The 12,702-nt window shown below is 40.5% G+C and overlaps 2 protein-coding genes across 2 annotated transcripts; one reads left to right on the top strand and one right to left on the bottom strand.

Moving 5' to 3' along the window:
- Nucleotides 1–854: 854 nt before the first annotated feature.
- Nucleotides 855–2,459, top strand: smim19 (small integral membrane protein 19). Its single transcript, XM_010770627.1, has 3 exons — nt 855–1,146; nt 1,805–1,929; nt 2,116–2,459. Exons 1-3 carry the CDS (start codon nt 1,013–1,015, stop codon nt 2,172–2,174), a joined length of 318 nt encoding a protein of 105 aa, XP_010768929.1. The 5' UTR covers nt 855–1,012; the 3' UTR covers nt 2,175–2,459.
- A 697-nt stretch (nt 2,460–3,156) lies between these two features.
- pld7 (phospholipase D family, member 7) lies at nt 3,157–10,070 on the bottom strand. The gene is made up of 9 exons (XM_010770628.1): nt 10,057–10,070; nt 7,869–8,043; nt 7,667–7,781; nt 6,946–7,073; nt 6,603–6,806; nt 5,920–6,059; nt 4,665–4,830; nt 4,481–4,580; nt 3,157–3,924 (listed from the first exon to the last, which is right to left on the bottom strand). Exons 1-9 carry the CDS (start codon nt 10,068–10,070, stop codon nt 3,731–3,733), a joined length of 1,236 nt encoding a protein of 411 aa, XP_010768930.1. The 3' UTR covers nt 3,157–3,730.
- Between the last annotated feature and the right edge of the window lie 2,632 nt (nt 10,071–12,702).

Below are 12,702 nucleotides of genomic sequence, written 5' to 3'. Positions count from 1 at the left end.
TGACTGAACATAATTAGATAACTTGATGCACAAAAAAAGTTTTAACAAGGGTGTAATTATTTTTTTGAAAATATGCTCAACCAATCGGTCGAATTGGCCTTTTATGGTAAGCTAGCAATATGACTTTTTCAGAGTTTCAGAGATGTTTTCCAATAAAATATGGTAAATAAATGGCTAGATTCATGGTAATATTACTAAATCTAGTTCTGCCTTATGAGTCTCAGAGTGACAGAGTGATAATAATTTATATAGCACATTTCATGCATGGCATTCAGCCCAAAATTGCACACAGATGAGCAAGTTAGGCCAACACAGGATATGGACATGTGCTGTTAGGCCAGTGGTTTCCTTTTAGGCCAATTCAGCATATACAGTAAGATGAGCAAGTATTTTTTTTATCATGAAAAACACTTTACATGACTTTTTTCCATTTTATTTTTTTTACAATTATAATTTATTATCTTTTATGAATATATCTGGTTGTATATATTGCTCATTTTCCATAAAAGAAACAAATGTATTTGAGTTTGTGTTTTATTTGAGTTTGATGCATACAAATACTGTACTGTATATGATGATTACTTTTACCATGCCAGCTCCACCATTTGGTAGAGGCACATGTATATTACACATACAGTATGTGTAATATACATGTATGTATGTATGTATGTATGTATGTATGTATGTATGTATGTATGTATGTATGTATGTATGTATGTATGTATGTATATGCTTCTACTCCATACCGTCCCAAACCGGAAGTGTCGAAGAAATACGTTTTAAAATAATAATTGTTGTGTTCATGCTGCAGTTCACACTTTGGACAGCGGAGGGAAACAACGTGCCCTGCAGCGTGCGAGCTACCCGGAAACAGAAAAATACGAAGAAGGCGTAGTTGTGTTTACGCCGTAAACACTCAGAGGTTGGTTGAGTGATAGAGATAATAAAGCGGCAATAGAAGTATTTCTGTTTCACATTTACTGCAGCATTTGGGAGTAGCTGCTGTATTTCCATGGGGGGTCACGGGGGTGTGGGGAACGAGCCCGAGACCATTGACTACTCTGTGCACGAAGCCTGGAATGAGGCCACCAATGTTTACCTGCTGGTGATCCTGGTCAGCTTCGGCCTGCTCATGTACGCCAGAAAGTAAGACAGTCTGCACCTGCTTTCAACTATTCCCTGTGTCGCTGGGTTTATAATATGTAGACGAACGCTTCATTTGTATAGTTCAGTCAGACTGTTGTCTCTTCGGTTCTTATCTAAAATATTACATTTCAGGCCAGACTCGATTGAACATGTTTTTATTTTTGATGTTTCCTTGTTTGCATGAAAAGATAAATGGATTTTCTGGCATTGATTTAACAGTATATGTATATATTGGTGTCATTTGGTTAATTCGGCATGCATAAAATCCTCCAAACTTGATGCATTATCATTTGAAGTCGATTTGTATCAGTGATTAGTTTATCATTAGATTAGTACTGTCAGAAATAAATGGTGACATTATGTTTAAGTCAGAGCAGTCTCCCTTCACGTCTTAAGGTCCCATCTCTGTATAGTATGTGTATTCACTCACTGTCCTAAACGGCTTGTTGGAGCTCCTGCCCTCCCCCCAGTACACCGTTGACCGTTTTGGTAATTCCTTGGTAACATTTAAATAAACTTGCATTATGTGACATAACTTAGTAGCCTACTGGAAATATTTACTGCTGTCTTCTGGTGAATTCGGCTTTCATATAATCCTCCAAACATAATGTTCAACTTCTGTCAGAAAATATTCTCATGCTTTCTCACTGACACTCAGAAACAAGAGGAAGATCATGCGTATCTTCGCCCTGCCTCCCACCGTTGGCAGCAGCCCGGAGCCAAACTTCTACGACAGCCTGCAGAAGGTCCGCCTGCGGCAGCAACTGGAGATGTACTCTCTGGGTAAGCATCAGGGTAGATCTGCAGGACAAAATCCATAACAGATAAGGATTTCAACCCAATTGTTATCGGTTCATGTGTCAATGCGGTCCTGTTAACACCCTATTACTGACTTTTCTGAGGTTTAATTGGATCATGTTGACATTTTGGGTTATCTGGAGGTTCATTTAAATGTTTTCTGTCTTTTAGCTAGAAAATTTGATCAGCAGCAGGGCCAGACGGACAGTGTGCAGCTCTCCATGGAATGACATCAGGAAGAGACTCATCGCTTTCTGTCAGAGTAAACACTCCTGCGTCTGCGAGCCCTCTGGGGCGTTAATAGGAAATGATTTCGATGACTGACATGATCAGAGATGGCAGAAAAGCGGCTGCTACTGCCATTCTGATGGCTTCTGGTTTGCTCCTTGTCCTCAAGTATCTTCATTCCCCTTCTGTTGTCTCCTTTTCGTGTGTTAGGCATTGAGAAGGCACATTTGGGTTTATGAAGAAGCAGCAGAGACTCTAACCTTGATTGAGGAATGATGAACCTGTAACTGAAGCAGATTTAATAAAGATACTTTCTGTATCGCATGAGATTTATAAAAAAAAAGTTTTCTTTTGCACATTAGAGATTATTTTAAACTAACATAGGTGATTCCATTGTTTTTTGTTACTTCTATTAAATGTTTTGTATCAACTGAATAGTAAAGTAAACATTTTGAAATGTGAAAATAAAATGGCACAAACTAACAGCAGCTGAGTCAGCAAATGCTTTGATTAACACACTTAAAGGAAAACGTGTTCTCTTACCATGATTATTTTTACTATGTAATATTTTGGTTTAAAGTTATTCCTGTAGTAAGTAATGAAGGTTTTTGTGCATGTAAATGGTCTGCAAAGGCAGACTGGACTCTGGTTTCAGGCAGAGTGTGAAAAGAGGTGCTGCAGCACAGGCAGTATGAGAAAAATAAAGAGCTCTTTGAACATTAAAGCATGGAGACATGTCACAGTAGAGGAGCTAAATACAAAGATGAACCTGAAAATGAGCATACTGTGTCCTCTTTAAGTAGTGTCTCATGGCTCTACACTCAATTCATCACAACCCTATCTGTGGATAATCTTGAATGACCAGATCATTATTTCTGGCAGGAGACATTGCGTTTTTCAAACAAAATGTCTGCACTTTTGGCACCACAAGCAGATTTCCATCTAGTTCCATTATATTCGAGAAAGCATATTGAAGCTCTCCAATTCCAACCAAGAAGGTTTTATTTAGACGGAAACATCCAGTAAGCTGCTGAGTCAGGAGCACAAACATTATTTGAAGCGTAATACAATGACCCTGGTGATGAAGTAAACAGGCATTTTCAACAGACCAGAAAAAGCGTCAAAAGAACTAAGAATGCTCTTATTTAAAGTCAACTATTTTCTGTTTGGTTCTACATCTTCAAACTAAACTGAAAAAGACAGTATTTACAAGAATTGACTAATTAAGGCTTACACACAATCATTAACAGCTCATAGCTCAAATAGAATCTCTATATATCCTGCATAGGATTACTAAAGCTTGGCACCCGCATTTTAAGAAGGAAAATATACAGAATGCTCCAGGCATGAAATAAAGTGTACAAAGCGGAAACCATCAGAGCGATATACAAAATAACACGTCTTCAAATATAAAAAAATGCAACTATATACAAAAATTAGGCAGCAAGTTGCGAAATAAAATAAGAGTTCATTCCCGCGGTACAGCAAGAGGATTCTTCATAAAGTTCAAGCAGCAGGAGCAGGCGAGATGCAATGTGCTTTATTAGAGGACACAGCGTCAGTGCCGGCAGACGTCCAGGTCGTCCACATAGAGAGGACGGGCGTAGTCTGACAGCCAGTCTCTGAGGAACAGCTCCTCCGCCTGCGCCTGCAGCGTCTCCTGCCCCTCCTTCACCTCGGAGCCCGTCTGGTTCACCACCAGGCCGACCCCTGCCGTCTGCGTGAAGTAGTCCTCCGACCAGTTAGAGGTGCCTGGGGACACAAAAAAAATGACACGTCAGTAAGCACGGCGTTCACAGGAACTACTAACACTCATTTGTTCCCAACTTGGGTTCTGTAAAATAAATAAAATCATATTTAAAAGTATAATTTTTTGGGAGAGAAGCATTGAAAACAGGTTCAAATAAACCTACAACACTGGAAATACTTCAAAAATAAAACTTAAATGACTTGGTATGAGTTAAGGTTTTTCTTTCTGGACCAAGGTTATAATAGTTTCATTCATTTATATTTTATATATTTCTAACTTTTAAATTGAGTTTAGGACATTTATTTTCACTGCTTGATTCCGTTTGCAACAATCACCCTGCTCTGATCCAAGCATCATGTTTTAGAAGCTAATTATATATTTATTTGAATGAAATATTGTCTGTGAAATAAATAGTTATTTTCATACAATTAAGGTGGAGTAGAAGTATAAAGCAACATTAAGTGAAACCACCGTAAACATCTTAACACTACAGAAAAAAGAAGGAATTCACAGCATCTCCTGCTATATACTATGCCATATTTAGTGTTAACATCGTACCTATATACACCACTCTGTCAGTAACCATGTACTTGGCGTGATTGACTCGGGCGAAGGGGATCTCCATCTGCTTCGCTGTAGAAGGCACTGTGAAGATTTTCTGCACGGAAACCAAACAGCAGAAGTTTAACATACATCACGTTCTGTTAAGGACTGAGTCATTATGTAGGACAACTCAACTCACCACGTCAACGTTGCATTGGAGTGGGGGCCTGTTGAGCAGCAGCAGGGACTGCAGGAAGGGGAACATGGCGGAGGGGGAGTGCTTCCAGCAGCTGACCAGTAGGTGGACCTGCACGCCTCTGGTGCACGCCGCCGAGCGCAGCGCTGAGTCGATGGCCGGCCAGAACCTGAGAGAGGGAGGACAACACACACTTTGATAAACACTGTCGATATCAAACAGTCTGTGGTGCTAGTGGGCTACACCCAAGGAGAGGAAAGGATCTCATTGTATCTGTATAATGACAATAAAGGATTCTATTCTATTCTATAATGCCTTTGAACTAGAAAGCTTTAAAAAAAAAAAGTATTTATTTAACCTTTATTTAACCAGATAAAAAGCATTGAGATAAAATCTCATTTACAATGCTGACCTGGCCAAGAAGGCAGCAACGTTACATATTTTTACACATAACAGACATATAAAATACAGAGAACACAACTAAGTAAACAAAAAAAGACGAAAAGCAGTCACTACCACTAAATCAGCAGCTGAACATAATTTTACTCCCAATAGCTGCTCTGTCAGCCAATCAGGGTCCAGTGTTGTGACTGTTGATTCATTAAATACTCTTAACTAATCTATTTACAAAGTTCCATGGATCGCATTCTTTGTTACTGTCATACCCAAATCTTTAATTAAGTAACTCAACATATAGAGTGGTGCAGTGATATATATTTTTTTTTAAAAGGACGAACAGGAAGTTAGCATCGCAGGGGCTTCTTCGGCAAGAAGTCAATGGGAATTTTCCATTGGATTTGAGTTCATAGCAAAAAGAAACACTGTAATCTATGGCTAACACCACTTTTATAGAAGTTGAACCCTAAATGCTAATGCTAGAAGTCAAAAGCTAACGTTAGGCTAAAAACAAACTACACAACAACAACACCACTAAGCTAAAGGCGGATAATGATTGGCCTGATGACGTTTAGTTGTCTCATTTAGCCACTTATTAGCAACCGTTTTATGACACACAAAGACTTTGGACATTGACAGTGGAGTATTTACCAACTTATTTTATGTTCTAGAACAAAACGTGAAACTTGATTAAGCTTGTGTTAACCAAAGAGCTTATTTCAGGTGTCCACAAGTGTTAACATGCCAACTCATTTTTGGGTTTTAGGACTCATTCCTGCACCAATTATTGAGATGGAGATTTACTAGATCTAGGAATCTATTGGTGTCCTGTCTGGGATTGTTGAGTTGAGGGTAACGTCACCTGAGTGGCTCTGAGAACTGGGACAGAGGAAGGTAGTCCATGACGGAGATGTGAATGAATGTGTGGGCGTCCTCGATGACGGACAGGATGGTGGAGAGATCGTCTGAGCGGCCGCGCGCTGAGATCTGCGGGGGGGCGCTCTGCAGGAAAGAGATAGAACAGAGCAGGTGAGAATCATTGGAGCAACCGGCGAGAGGACGTCACTACTGGGGAAACAAAGACCCTTATTACAAGTTTCACTGAGTAGGAACACTGAATAAAGTCTGTGTATAACTGACTGCTGCTTATTTTGCTCAGGCCTGTTTATTCGATAATTTAAGATCCGGATTGACAATATTTTTTGTTTCAATGTTATTATATAGTTCAAAATTATTCAAAAACGGAATAAAATTGTATTTATTTCCCATTCTGACAATGGATGCTTAAAAAGGGATACCACGTCATACAGGCGGAAAAAAAAACCGCACCTTAACTTTGATTAAAATTACAGATTTGATTGGGTTTGAAAATTGTCGTTAACACGTTAGAATAAAACTCATCAAAAAGGAAATGGGACATTCATTTGGGTATACAGTATTTTGTATACCCAGCTCTATAAAAAACATATGAATCCTTGTAAATTAAACTAAAACCCAAAAGTATGATTTCAGTTGTTTCCCTCTTCAGGAGGCCTCTAAACTTACAGACAGGTAGACCTGAGCCGGCACGCCATTGAACATGAGGTGCAGGGGGTTCTGGGAGCTGGACAGGGCGGAGAAACGAGCGGGCCAGTAGGGCGGCAGGGAGCCGTTGTTCAACCCTCCGATGCTCCGGTACACCCCGAAGATCCTGAAGGCGTCCTGAGCCAGGCAGCTGCAGTCCTCCACCCAAAGCCCCACCTCCTTCACCTGCCCAACAGGAAGCAGTCACTCTGTCACTCACATACTACTGCTGTGGATGAACCTCAAACCAACTCTAACATGTAGAAGGAACAATAGTGTTGATAATCCAGATTATTTTAGCAACTACACGTCTACTGTGATTTACCTGACTCAGAGAGCGCCAGTCCATGTTGGCGCTGCCCAGGTAGAAATGCTTCTGATCCACCACCAGCAGCTTGGTGTGGACGATGCCTCCGGTCACAGCCTTCAGGTCCACCTCTCTCACTTCTGCGCCTGAACACAAAACAAACCATACACATGATCACTAATCCCTGCAGAACAAAACTAATCATTCCTTTTAATTTTTTTTTTTTTAAACAATATGTTTGATGAGTTTTAAATGAGAAATCCAGTATAATATTTATTTATAAATGTTTTAATTTAATTGTATATTTTATTCGATCTTAATTAATATCTTATTTGAATATAAATGCATTTATTTGTATATCTTTTCATTGTACCTTCTTACTCTCACTTATGTTCTTTTGAATATTTTAATTTAATTTAATTTGATCTTCTATTTGACATTTTTACTTTAACTGATGTTTATACTAACAAATATTTATTTATTTTAACTCTAAAAAGGAGCAACAATCCCATTTCACCCCAGGATAAATAAAGTATTCTGAGTTAGATAAATAAATATTGTACATGTATACATTTTGCAAACAAAATGAAAGCGATTTAAAAATAAATAGAATGATCCCCCATTACACAAATGGTGAAATCATTATATTAAAAAGTTATGACGAAGAACTGATGTGTCCCTGTCCAGCTGTGGTTCATGGTGCAACACAATGATCTCCATGTTGTTGGGGATGATGTACCTGTAGCAGCTAACTCTGCCGTATCCTCAGTGGAGGTCTGTGGGGCGTTGACGGCCATCTGAAGCTTCACACCTTTGGATTCAAGTTGTTTCAGTTTCTCAAACACCATTCTCCCCTGCAAAATATGTGGAAATGATGTTACACACATTAGAGGGTGAAATAAATACAGCAACATTCATTAGGGGCGTGGCGCTGAACCCACCTTAGTGTCAGTGGCGTCTGGAACCTCGCTGCCTCGCAGGCTGAAGTAGAACGCAGCGATATCGACCGAGCTGTTAGCTTTGTCCAGCAGGTGCAGCCAGCTGTCTGCGATGCTCCGCCTGGACGGGGGGGAGTACGGGTAGAGACCCTCGGGGATGCTTTCAACCAGCCGCACCCTGAACACGGGGAAATAAATTGTCTTAAACTAGTAGAGATGCTAAACTTTAAAGTTTGACAGGTTTATAATGATTTAGCTATGGCCCAAAGGTCAGCTTCCAAACAGCAAAATGGACAGTCATTGTGTACGGAAGCCCTGAGAGGCCAGTAGGAAAAAGGTTATTATTTGGGATCTAAACTGATTCCTCTGCTGTGTTTATGTCTGAATAACAGATTGATAAGAAACATGTTTGACAATAAAAAAAAAATTAGCATAAAATAAATTGGGCAACACCGAAATAATCTACAACTATTTTGACTATTGATTCATTTCCAAAGTAATGTTTTTGTGCAAAATTGACCCAAAAGACTTTCTTAAATATGTAAACGTTTATGCTTTGTTTAATATCATTAAAGTATATTTCATTAGCTGCAGCCCTCCTTTGAAAAAAGTATGTGAACAATTATTTTTTAAAAGTGTGATTTTTCAAATTTACTCTTTTGTCAGGTGATTTTTTGTTTTGTTAGCGTCCTTAAAGAGCAACTTGCAGGTTTTTTTTTTTTACTACATTTATTCTTAACCTTTCCTGAAAATTTCAATTCAAAAAGTTAGTGCAGGATTTGATATGTTTTACAAGACATAAGGGCAGGAATTCAGAGGAAAAGGAGCCGTTTTGAGCTCTGCTCTTAAAAACTGCTTTTTTTTTTTAAACGTCATACGTCAAACGCGTCATATTACGTCACATGGGGAGCAACTTTCTCGGACTCCTTCTCTGCCCATTCCGCGGTAGTAGTTTGAAGTTGGTTTGAGCGGTTGTGATTTAGTGAGCTGGTATTTTTTCGGTAATTTTACATTGCATTTCCCCATTTTTAATCATGGTGAGCTGGTATTTGTGCAGGTTGCACAAACTGTGCAGGTTGCACAAACTCCAGCCTGTCAGGACATCGAGTCCACAGTTTCCCTAACAGGAAAAGGACCGGAGCTAGCGTTCGTTCCTGGGTGCGTTGTGCATCCACCTCCCTGCAGCACATACTCTCCACAGCTGAGGACTATCAAACAAAACGTTTATCAGGAAACCGTATTACATCTCTCTCTCCCCCCCTTCGCTCCTCTCTCTCCCTCTCTCCCCTCCGGTACACAGCACCCAGAGCCATATAATATATATGGCCCTGACAGCACCGTAACGTAGTGTGGAGTTGCATTAGGTAACGCGAGATACGGCTGATACTTGTGCATTAGTTTCTGTTATGGATCAGTATCAACAGTTCTGCCAGTAACGTTACTATATTATCAACTTTAGTTATAGCCTGATATATGATAGCTAACTTCACAATGTTGTGATGTGACCGACGTTAGCTAACAGCTGTCTGTAGCTAACGCCGGTCACTCACCAAGACAGCTGCTCTGTTCTCCACTGGTTCTCCACACACCACAGCTCCATTTCTCGCCGATGGCCGTTATTTCTTCTAATCCTTGGCTGCTCCTGGTCTCTTGGACGCCTAGCAGGCTCATAATTATAATCATATGCATTCGAATATATATTTTCAACCTCTTCTGTGTCAAAACTAGCATTGTGATCCATGTTTATTACTACGTTAGACCGGCTGCTCTCCCCCGTGTTACATCACACGCGGGAGGTCACGTGGGGAGGCTTTTTGTATGCGGAAGAAAAAATGTCTTACAAAAACGACGCCAGATGTCACTGTAGTGTATATTTCTGTATATTTTTTTGAAATTATAGTGTATACATCATTTTCCTACACATTTATTTAACCTGCAAGTTGCTCTTTAATATTTTGCTGCCGTTATACTCTTTCAACTGTTCTTAAGTACTAAACAATTTAGATCATATTTGAAAAAATAAAATGTAGCGAAGGAGTCTCTAAAAATGACAACGTGAACGGAACAACTTTTAGTTGGCCGGCTGTAAGCGGTCGAGTTTGACAGCTCCATACCGAGGGAGAGGCCTGCCGTTGCGGAGCCGAGGCTTCAACAACGGCCACAGCCGCCAGCGCCACCTGCACTAGCGAACCTGACGATGCCCATGACCTGCCTTTTAACTGGACACAGAAAAGATGGAGTGAGTGGAATGAAAGGTATCCATGGCTTTTCATAAATAAATAAAAAATAGCAGTGTTTTTATAGCAATTGATCGCATCCGNAGGAAAAAGGTTCCCCACCCCTTTAGATCAGGGGTGGGGAATCTTTTTCCTCTCAAGGGCCATTTCAATTTTTAACAGACAGAGAATCAGCACTTTTGAAACAGGGCTGAAACAGAGGGGATTATGGGTAATGCTGCAATGATCTGTTTGGTGTTTCAGCCAATCAGAGACAGGCTCTGTATATATCTGAGACCTGTGATATATTGATGAAGAACAGTATGATAGGGGACCTTTAAACCGACGTTGGAGTTCTTATTTTTTTTGGATTCAAAACATTTTTCCGCTGCTAAACCTCCTCATCCTAATCCCACTGCAGCCTCCTCCTGCTGCTGCTGCTGGACTCCAGAGAGGTTTTGGTTCTGATTGATCCAGACGGGTCCTGGTTTTAGTGTCTGAGCTCTCTGCTGCTGGGGAACTGCGAAAGAAGATCTCTGGTTTCCGAGTGTTCTCAGGTCGGGGAAACAGTGAACACACACACAGGTTTCCGTGGGGCAGGAGTCGTACGTCGTATCGTCTGTGGATTGGTTTGAATATGTTGGAAAATCTGTAGAATAGACAGAGGGAAGTGTGCAGATGTTGAACTTGTGCTTGTCTTATATTGTACTTCTTAAATATAGATGAAAACAGATAGTACACAGTATTAATGTGTTAATGTGAATTGGTTGAATTAGTTTGAAGAGAGGCCCACTCTTCAAACTAATTCAGTCAATTCAAGTTGAAAACATTTTCTATCAAATCGAAGTTGGTAAGTAAAAAGCCCAATGACTTATTTTGAATCTGAAGTTTCTGTTTAAAGGGATGAGCTGCCAACAAAATAAATGAAACTCCGTGGAGAGATGTGATGTATAGGCTGTTGTTTTTTTAAAAGCATATTCAAGTATTAAGCATAATTGACCTACATTTGATTGATTTTTCAAACTCATAACTGAACTTATGAGGCAATATACCTCTAGTGAGCGGCCCAGCCCTTCGTATATTTTTCTGTATGTGGCCCTCTGTGAAAAAAGTTAGGACCCCCCTGGTTTAGTACAAAGAAGGGGAGCTACATTTTGTTTGCACTACTCAATACTGCTCGTCACTGTACAGCAGGGGCAGACTGGGACTAAACATCAGCCCGGGACTCTCGACCAGCCCATTTCGGTACGGCCGGCCCACCTCGGTACCGCAAGTAAATACCGCTATTAAATTGTCGACAATGACGATGACGGGGGGGGGGAGTTGTAGTGTCTTATCCGACCGGCCCACATCGTCCGACCGGCCCACTTCAGTTCAGCCCATCGGGATTCGTCCCGAACGTCCTGATAGCCAGTCCGCCACTGCTGCACAGTATTTCACATTAATTATGTGACCCTCTATGTTTCCTGTAGTTATTTAATTAGCTCTTTTCACTGCACTGTTAGTGTACAGTTGTATTGTTACGCTGCTGTGTTTATTGTATTTGTGTACCACACTCACCTTGAAAGCTCCTCACTGGTTGGATAACCTCCTCCCACGTCTGCACCTCCCTCCTCTGCTTCTGTTTCGCCTCTTTGGGTTTCTGGTTGGAGTTTTTACCCTTCCAGCTCCTCACTAAGACGGCCAGCGCTAGAGATAAGCTGGAGAGCAGCAGCATGATGCAGATAGCCAGCAGAGAGTACAGCAGGATGGTGGAGTCCACTGAGAGGCCTTTAGTATCCTCTGAGGGGGAAGGTATTTCAACCAGGAGCTTTCTGGTGGTCGTAGCTGGTCGGGGAGATGAGAAGAAGAGCTCAGAAGGGTAGGTGACACCCGAAAAACCTGCATTTTCAACCAAGGTGCAACTACCAAGGCAAGGCAGGTTTATTTATATAGCACCTTTCAGCACACGGCAATTCAAAGTGCTTTACAAATTCAAATAAAAGACATTTAAGAATGAATACAGCAGAAAAAAATTATAAAATGGCATTTAAGTACAGGCATTTTTCCAAATCCTGCTGTGACATTAGTCTTTTAATCCTAGATATGTTCTTAAGGTGATAGTATGCAGACTTAATAACTGTTGTAATGTGACTTAAAATTCATGTCGGAGTCCATCACTACACCTAGATTTCTTGCTTTATTCGTTGTTTTGAAGTCTGCTGACTGAAGCTCTGCGATGACTTTTAATCGTTCCTCCTTTGCTCCAAAAACAATAATCTCAGTTGTCTTTTTGTTCAATTTGAGAAAGTTCCTACTCATTGATGTGCTCAATGCACTTACTCAATGTTTTAATCGGAGAATAGTCTCCTGGTGACATTTTTATATAAACTTGGGTGTCATCTGCATAGATATGATAACTAAGGTCGTTGTTTTTCATTATTTGAGCCAGTGGTAGCATATAAATATTAAAAAGCAGTGGTCCTAAGATGGAGCCTTGAGGAACCCCACATTTCATATTTGTCATCGCCGATGTGTTGCCCTATAGAGACAAAGGTTTCTGTGTAAATGGCCTGCAAAATCCCTTTGTTCCCTCCGGAGGGAGTTTCTCTCTCACATACTCCCCCCCTCATCATATAGGC

The sequence above is a fragment of the Notothenia coriiceps genome, unplaced genomic scaffold (assembly GCF_000735185.1).
Source record: "Notothenia coriiceps isolate Sejong01 unplaced genomic scaffold, NC01 NC01_scaffold00009002, whole genome shotgun sequence".
Lineage (NCBI taxonomy): Eukaryota > Metazoa > Chordata > Actinopteri > Perciformes > Nototheniidae > Notothenia > Notothenia coriiceps.
The sequence above is the reverse complement of the archived record's forward strand: the minus strand, read 5'-3'. Positions and strand labels throughout refer to the sequence as shown.

Bases quoted from the DNA above. Each gene is read 5' to 3' on its own strand.
- smim19 (XM_010770627.1), top strand. From the start codon at position 1,013: ATGGGGGGTCACGGGGGTGTGGGGAACGAGCCCGAGACCATTGACTAC. The intron at 1,147-1,804 runs GTAAGACAGTCT...ACTGACACTCAG, and splicing joins CTGCTCATGTACGCCAGAAA to AAACAAGAGGAAGATCATGC. The intron at 1,930-2,115 runs GTAAGCATCAGG...TCTGTCTTTTAG, and splicing joins ACTGGAGATGTACTCTCTGG to CTAGAAAATTTGATCAGCAG.
- pld7 (XM_010770628.1), bottom strand. The intron at 6,060-6,602 runs GTAAGTTTAGAG...TCTTTCCTGCAG, and splicing joins CGGCTCAGGTCTACCTGTCT to AGCGCCCCCCCGCAGATCTC. The intron at 4,581-4,664 runs GTGAGTTGAGTT...GTTTCCGTGCAG, and splicing joins TCCAATGCAACGTTGACGTG to AAAATCTTCACAGTGCCTTC.